Below are 8,445 nucleotides of genomic sequence, written 5' to 3' on the forward strand. Positions count from 1 at the left end.
CTGTGCGGCGCTCTAACTACTCTATACGGAATGCTCACGCACATACAAATGCGTCATTGCTAGAGCATATTACATATGATAACGCAAAAGCACCAAATTGGTTTATAACGCACAATTACTTAATAGTTAATCATATTATCTGTTTTGTTTTTATGTTTTGTCCTATAATATATTTTATATTTTTATGTTTTGTTTTATGTTTTGTCCTATAACTATTTTATAGTTATTCCTTTCACATATGTTCCCTTTGTTTTATTCCATTACTTTTTTCCGATGATCTACAGCGGCTTATCACGCGGACAAATCTCGTCTGACGCCTGTCGCTCCACGTTTTCTCCCGCAGGAGTATCTACCTGGGCGAGACGTTCTCGTGCTACCTGTCGGTGCACAACCACAGCACGGGCGCCACGGCGTGCGAGCTGACGGTGCGCGCCGAACTGCAGACGGGCTCCCAGCGGCTGACTCTGACACCCACGGCCGGCGCCGACCGGCCGGCCAGCCTGGCGCCGGCCGCCAGCCGCGACCACCTCATCCAACATGAGGTCAAGGACACCGGCGCACACATGTGAGTCACCCGAGCTCAGCGGAGCGCGCCGTTCAAGAATGACGCCTGGTATGGATTGCGCGCGGTGTACGAAGGATTGATCTTTTACAGAGCCCGCTGAGGTTGTTCTGACGTTCTGTTGGGCTACATCATGATCCCTATTTGTTTTTGTTTCGTTAAGTCGGCAGGGTAGCTAAACCGCCTATCTTAAAGGGTTGTTGACATGATATTCCGACTTGCCGTTACCTAACACCAAGTCAATGTTGACCGCGACCGGCAGACTCTCCAACAGAGGACGGTAACCTGTGTCCCTGTGCAGTCACCACTAGCACGACCTGACCCTCACTGCTGCCAAAAACCGTCCCCAGACTCGTGTGCGCCATCAACTACACCACCGAGGCGGGTGTCAACATGTTCTTCCGCAAGTTCTTCAAGTTCGAGGTCCTCAAGCCCCTCGACGTCAAGACAAAGTTATACAACGGGGAGGTGAGCTGTTAACCCTCGCCCGCACATGGGGGGGGGGGGGTGCCACCCCTTCCCCGGAAGTTTTTTCTGCTCTGCACTAAGCATTTTTAAAGCTAGAAGCCTGGTTTTTTCGTATACCCTTATCAGCGTCCACTGAGAATTTCAAGTTTCTGTGGTTGATGGTTTCGGAGATATGACCCTGTTCTTCAGGTCATGTCATGACCCAAATAATGACCAGGAGGTACCCAATATCTTGCGTTGGCTTTGGGTCTTGTGAGCTTTTGACACCTTGATTTCGGTTTTTTGCCAGTCTTACCTCCCAGTTCCCACCTATCATGGAATATGTTGTTCGACGATGTACGGATGTCAAGGTCAGGGTCAAGGTGAACCTGGGTCATCTAAAAACATTGCGTTTTTGGCCAGCTGAATTAACTTTTCGTGAAGTTTCTTTGACTGCATTTTTTTTTTTGTAAAAGCTTCTCAGTTCATGATATCATGTAATAGGGACACACAACCTATCGGTGTACACATCAGTATACACACAGACACAAACATACAAACACATATCAGTGACCTTGACCTAACTTGACCTGAAATGACCACAGTCAGCAAAAAAATCAATCGGATAGTGTAACAAAGAGCTGTTCTAGCTGGCTTGGCACCACAAACGGCAGCGCCATCGGTATATGATAGGCACCGCACGTGATATTCCAACGGTGACCCCAAACAGCAATTTTTTTTAGTTTGACCTGACCTGGAAGGTCACTGACTGACATAATGAGGAAAAATTGGGCACCATTGGATTCTTCTCTTCTTAAAGAATCTGTTCGCGGAAAGAGCTTCGCGGTCTTTACCGCGAAGCTCTATCTGCAGCAGGAACGAAATGACTCGGGATGTGGCAACCCCCCCCCCCCCCGCCATGTGCGTTCTAGGATGGGAAAATGGCATGTGCGAGCGAGGTATAAGCTTCGTTTTTTTACCTCCTATGTATATTGTTGTTTATATTTCTGCTGGAATTAGGCCTTCCTTTCCCTCTTATCTTAACGAAATATAAGTCTAATGAGCTCACGAAAATAGCCATTACACGAGGCGTGGATAAACGCGTCCCTACGTCGACTGTGCGACTTTTCAATCATGAATCACAAATGTTATTAGTCTCAGCTCTGCAGTCGGACATCATTGATTGTCGTCATTTGCCTCAGTCGGCACAGTCAATGTCCTGTCTCATATCTAAGTCATGTCCCTCTTCTGTGCGCACGTGCACGCACCTGGGTCCGTTCCCGACCAGCTGTAAGCGCACCGACCCCCCCCCCCCCCCCCGGAGCTCGATCGCCCGATCATTTAGGTCGCATGGTGGGCGCACCTGTTCATATGGATCATAGGGAGCAGTGGGGGTGCGCGTAATGTCAAATAGACAGCATGCTTAGGAAGGGCAAAGTTAGGCGGTATGCATATAAGCGGTGGGATATGAGCCCGTTTTTCTATTACAAGTTTCGTGCGCTTAAGAATCGGGCCTGATACAGCAGAAGAGGCACTCGAGCACGTAATGGTGTGCTCAAAGCCTCGACCATGTGCCCACTTAACCACGTTCGGTTGGTGTGAGTGCGGTGGCGCCTTGGCAGTCCTGCCCGAGCCCGGTGGAACCGTGCGACTGCAAATCACGCTGTTCTCTTTGGAGGCTCTACCCTGTACAATGGCTTTCTCTTCAAGGCCACTGATTGACCACATTGATCTCTATTTCAGTATGATGAAAACGCTGTCTTTGTAAGTGATGCACGTGTTTGACTGCATTACTGGGACGTTGGGTATGGATATGTTAGCTTCTGTACTCCAACGTGGAGGCTCGGGTGCCGGTATGCGATTGTTGTATGTGTGGCTATTCAAAACGGTGCGAGCACTGCTTTTTCTGCCTTATTTCAGCATCAGTTACTACACCTTGGCGGTGCATGAACGGGACAGGACCGATTGCTGGGTGTAATTATTACGGAGCGAGCGAAGCGAACGTAGTCTCTCAGATTAACCCGCGCCGGGCCGGGGTTAATATGCCGGGGGGCCGGGGGGGGGGGTGTTTGAACACCCCCCCCCCTGCGGTTTTTCGCACGCCGCCGTTTTTGGCACACCTGTTCGTGCATCTTTTCCGCACAAGTTGTGAAAATTTCAGACCCATGTCACCTTAGGTCAGGTCACCAGGTCACGCCAAGTGACCTCACCTCAGAAAAAATAAGAATGCTCGTCATAGCTACACCGATTGATCGATTGCCTTGAAACTTTCAGCGATTAATAAGAGCAACATTATCTATAAAATGTTTATCTCGGAATTTTGATGTCGGTGACCTAAGGTCAGGTCAATTTTGCGACCTCTCCATTATAAGTCAATGGGAGAAAATTGAAAAGCGTCTGTTTTGCACGAACGCTATTCTAGACACTCTCAAACATCGAGATGTAGGTAAAATGGACACACTGAACCGGAAAATGGCAACTGTGACCCCTCGTTATGTCCCCGAGGTCATCTCAGGTCACGAACAGAATCTAACAGTTTTTCGCTAATAACTTCTGATAGAGACGTGCTAGAGCGCTGAAAACGCCTTAGATGTGTTCGGCTCGACGTTGCGGATCGACTGATATGCAACATGACCTTTTCCGGTCAGGTCATGACCTTGACCTGAGGTCAAATTTTGAAGTTGACCTTTCAAGGTCAAATTATAGTTCATTCGACGCGTCTTGACGAGAGGAACACGATGGTGACAAAAGTAATGTCATGGCTCTTTTGTGTCAAAAGTTATTGCCGAAAAACGTCTTTCGTAAAAACGGCTATTTTTTGAGTTTTTGCCCTCTGGAGGCTAAACCGTTGACCTGAGGTCAAATCTGAGAACATTACTCAGAAAGGTCTGTAAAAGGGCTATCGAATGCGCTTTTCTGCGGCGCTGTAGCTCTATCGGTTCCCGAGATAGCCGTTGGCAGTTTCCAAATTGTTGAAATAGTGAACATTTGACCTTTGGTGACCTCTGGTGACCTGACCTTTGACCTGACCCAAAAATTGACCGAAGTGTTTTCGTCCTTATTTTGGACGTTCTTTCGATTGCCGCTTACCGCGTGTCGCTACGTGGCCCAGGAGCCGAGTTAGAAGGGGGGGGGGTGTTCAGACACCCCCCCCGGCCCGGCGCGGAATCTCAGAGCATCGGCCCGGCGCGGGTTAACGGAAATTTCTGAGTATGAGCGGCCGGCCGGCCGTGGTCACGATTCTGCGACGCTTATATCTCAGCAACCACTTGACTGATTTACACGCGGTAATTTTTGTAGGGTAGCTTCATTCCTTCTACCATGTATTGGACTATTGCCGATGCATGTGGGTGACCCCTTATGCACGTGCCACGTGCAAAACGAAGAGGTGTCACTTTTGTAATTGTTGCAATATCTCGGGTAACTACTTGGCCGATTGCGCTGAAAGTTGGCATGTAGGTAGGCACCCACTAGGCAATGCATATCCATGTGCCAGAATTGGGGTGCTGCTGCACGTGCGCACGTGCAGGGGTCGATTCCAGATCTCGAGAACGGCTGGACCGATGGCGCTCAAATTTGGCACATGGTTAGGGACCGGTTAGTAGGGTGCCGTGCAAAACTCAGTTGGGACCCATTTTGCACGTGCGCACGTGCAGGGTGCCGCTTCCAGATCTCGAGAATGACTGGGCCGATTGTGCTCAAATTTGGCACATCGCTAGAGACCGGTTAGTAGGGTGCCGTGCACAAGTCAGCTGGAGGTACCTCGTCGAAATTTCGCACGTGCAAGGTTCACCCTCTCGCTCGCTCCGTTAGTCGCCCCAAAAGGCGTTATACTGGTAGTTATTTCGGCCTCCGAGACGTGACTTGTTTGATATGAGCTTTCCTGGGAGATAGAGCCATGGCCCGTATTTCAGCAGAATCAGCTGCGCTTTCGCTCGCGGCTGATGTGCCTAGTATGGCTTCGCTGCTGCTGTGGTGTGGTTGAGACGTGTCTGACTGCCATAGTCCAACTCTGTTGGTACAACTGAACTCGCGGCTGTTCGATCCACAGTCGGACGATGTGTGCTAGTGGGACTGAGTCGCGGCTGTCCGTTCCATCTGGTGTGACTGAGCCGCGGCTGTCCGTTCCATCTGGTGCGACTGAGCCGCGGCTGTCCGTTCCATCTGGTGTGACTGAGCCGCGGCTGTCCGTTCCATCTGGTGTGACTGAGCCGCGGCTGTCCGTTCCATCTAGTGTGACTGAGCCGCGGCTGTCCGTTCCTACTAGTGCGACTGAGCCGCGGATGTCCGTTCCATCTGGTGCGACTGAGCCGCGGCTGTCCGTTCCATCTGGTGCGACTGAGCCGCGGCTGTCCGTTCCTACTAGTGTGACTGAGCCGCGGCTGTCCGTTCCATCTGGTGTGACTGAGCCGCGGCTGTCCGTTCCATCTGGTGCGACTGAGCCGCGGCTGTCCGTTCCATCTGGTGTGACTGAGCCGCGGCTGTCCGTTCCTACTAGTGTGACTGAGCCGCGGCTGTCCGTTTCATCTGGTGTAACTGAGCCGCGGCTGTCCGTTCCATCTGGTGTGACTGAGCCGCGGCTGTCCGTTCCTACTAGTGTGACTGAGCCGCGGCTGTGCGTTCTATCTGGTGTAACTGAGCCGCGGCTGTCCGTTCTTCTAGTGTGACTGAGCCGCGGCTGTCCGTTCCGTCTGGTGTGACTGAGCCGCGGCTGTCCGTTCCATCTAGTGTGACTGAGCCGCGGCTGTCCGTTCCGTCTGGTGTGACTGAGCCGCGGCTGTCCGTTCCATCTAGTGTGACTGAGCCGCGGCTGTCCGTTCCATCTGTGTGACTGAGCCGCGGCTGTCCGTTCCATCTGGTGTGACTGAGCCGCGGCTGTCCGTTCCTACTAGTGAGACTGAGCTGCTGCTGTCTTTTCCAGTCGGACGAGGTGTGTCTGGAGGCGCAGATTCAGAACGTCACGCCATCCGCCATCTGTATGGAGACAGTCACTCTGGAGCCGTCGCCGCTCTTTGACGGTGAGATGCCGCCGACAGTAGGATCACTTTCTTGGCACTGTGGAACGAATTCAGTCAAGGGAGAAAAGTAATAGCGTTAGAACCAAATTCACTTCGAATGTGTTGTTTTTCCTTGCGTTTATGTAGTCAGTATAACTTTTTGCCCTATCCCCTATAACAATTTTGCCGCCTTACTCTTTGTTTACATACGTAGTTACTTTTTAAGAAATAAGTTTTCAAGTAACTGATTGTCCGTTTATCTATTTCTATCGTTGCACCGGCAGCTGTGGACCTGAACACGAGCGCGGAGGGCGACGGCTCTGTGTTCGGCGCCAGCGGCTGGCTGGGACCCCAGGACAGCCGGCAGTACCTGTTCTGTCTGCGGCCGCGGCCCGAGCTGCGACTCGCCTCCGCCAAACAGCTCAAGGGCGTCACCAACATGGGCAAACTGGACATCACGTGGCGCACCAACCTGGGCGAGCGCGGCCGGCTGCAGACGAGTCAGCTGCAGCGCATGGTACGCCTCCTCTGCGGGGAGCGGCGGGGATGCTTGCGCCTTGCAGTGGCTGATATGAGAGAGAAGGGAGAGTTTTGAGCTTTGAATGAGGGGATGCGTTGACAGTTGTAATGTGCAGGAACTAAGTTTGAATGAGCCATGAGGAGTCATGGACCGAGGTTCTCTCCATTAGTCAGGTCACATAGTTACCCTTACGGGAATGCCACGATGTCGAGCGTGTTTGAGACGAAGCCACTGTGGTTGGACGCCTTCCGTTAGCTGCATTTAGTGGGTAGCAGTGACGAATATTGTCGCTGTTATGCTAAGAAAAATTCCAGTTGCAAACCCCGCAATAATTAGGGTGTTTAGTTCAGCTGCTGAAGACTGCAGGTGCGTGTGAGGCGTGAACTGTGATTGAGACCGCTGCCCAGTGCCCACTCTAGTCGTGCTGTGTTCCAGGCGCCGACCTACGGGGACCTGCGTCTCACCATTGAAGACATCCCCAGTGTGGTGGCTCTCGACCAGACGTTCACGTTCACGTGCCGCGTGCACAACGCCAGGTCAGTCAGCGGCGCACTACCCTCCCACTGATTGCCGTATCGCTGCCAGAGGAGAGCATGTTATGTAGCGAAATAGGAAACACTGCGACTCGTGCACTGTGGGATGGTGAATGTGATGGGCATTTTCCGAGCAACCGGACAATTTGCCCAGGTCTCAGGTTAAAAGTACGATGCTTGCGTGCTTAATAGCCGATCCATCATACCACGTCACGATGATTGATTTGACATGAATTTGGGAGACGTTGGGTGGTCATCGGCTGGGTCGTTAGCGGTCGGTGTGTCGGTCTGACAGGCCGGGCCGTGACTGCGCCCGGCAGTACCGGTCGGTCAGTCCGCCGTTCGGCCCGGTACGTCTGACCGCGACCGATGTCCGCCTGTAGTGACCGTGTGCTTGCCGATAGTGATTGACTGTATCCGGCGGCCGCGACTGACAGTACGGTCTCCGCCGGCAGTGACCGCACGCTGGCACTGGCGCTGCGTCTGGAGACTCCGTCGGCCGGTCTCGTATGGCGCGGGGTCAGCGGCCGGCCGCTGGGTCGGCTGGCGGCCGGCGCCAGCGCCACAGTACCTCTCACGCTCACGGCGCGCCGGCTCGGTCTGCAGCCGGTCACCGGCGTGCGGCTGCTGGACGCCGCGCTCAACCGGCCCTACGACTACGACAACCTGGCACAGGTGTTTGTGGCGGCTCCGGCGCCGGCCGAGCGGCAGCCGGAGACCGCCGCCTGCTGAGGGAGCGTGTCCGGCAGCCGGAGACCGCCGCCTGCTGAGGGAGCGTGTCCGGCAGCCGGGGACCGCGGCCCGCTGAGGGAGCGTGTCCGGCAGCCGGAGACCGGAGTTTGCTGGGGGGGGGGGGGGGGGGGCAGCCTTAGTCTGCTGAGGGAGAGTGCCCTGGCAGCTGTAGACCGTGGTCTGCTGAGGGGAGCGTGCTGCCCGCACCGGTGCGTGGTCAAAGATCTATATCCGATATCTATATATGTTGATGGAAGATGAATACATTCCCTATATACTGTGTGATTAGCAGCGTTTGCGTATCCCATCAGCATTAGCTGATTCCAGTCCAACTAGCGAATCATTGATCTTTTGAACCCAGAGGGGTGTTCACGGGCACCGCACACTGCTGCGTGCGGTGTGTGCGGTGCGTCCAGCAGGCGTGGGGGTAGGGGATGGGTAGGCGGCTCTGACGTCACGGCTGCGTGCGGTGGACGGTCCGCTGTGGCCAGTCCCGACCGGCCACAGCGATCGCTGTGTGCGGTGACGGAAGGCTGACGTAGGGACGCAGTGGGCGGAGCTTGGAGGCTGTGTGCGGTCCTACCGCACACAGGGCCCGTGAACAGCCCTCAGCATTCACTGTGGGGGAAGAGGCGTGGATGTCGGTTTTCAACG

General features: G+C 53.8%; 1 protein-coding gene across 4 annotated transcripts in view; it reads left to right on the forward strand.

The window, feature by feature from the left end:
* Positions 1-8,076, forward strand: part of LOC122379524 (trafficking protein particle complex subunit 13-like) — a 31,406-nt gene extending 23,330 nt beyond the window's left edge. For 2 of the 4 annotated variants that reach the window (XM_043361800.1, XM_043361801.1), the window contains exons 4-10: positions 344-565; positions 913-1,030; positions 2,753-2,773; positions 5,931-6,027; positions 6,291-6,523; positions 6,962-7,062; positions 7,515-7,898. In XM_043361800.1, the coding sequence (XP_043217735.1) occupies positions 344-565; positions 913-1,030; positions 2,753-2,773; positions 5,931-6,027; positions 6,291-6,523; positions 6,962-7,062; positions 7,515-7,791 (1,069 nt within the window). In that variant the 3' untranslated portion in view covers positions 7,792-7,898. Of the gene's footprint in view, positions 1-343; positions 566-912; positions 1,031-2,752; positions 2,774-5,930; positions 6,028-6,290; positions 6,524-6,961; positions 7,063-7,514 lie in introns of all 4 variants that reach the window. The other 2 variants (XM_043361803.1, XM_043361802.1) reach the window with 1 other exon arrangement.
* The last annotated feature ends 369 nt before the right edge of the window (positions 8,077-8,445 follow it).

Source organism: Amphibalanus amphitrite, unplaced genomic scaffold (assembly GCF_019059575.1).
Source record: "Amphibalanus amphitrite isolate SeventyFive unplaced genomic scaffold, NRLGWU_Aamphi_draft 000079F_arrow, whole genome shotgun sequence".
Lineage (NCBI taxonomy): Eukaryota > Metazoa > Arthropoda > Thecostraca > Balanomorpha > Balanidae > Amphibalanus > Amphibalanus amphitrite.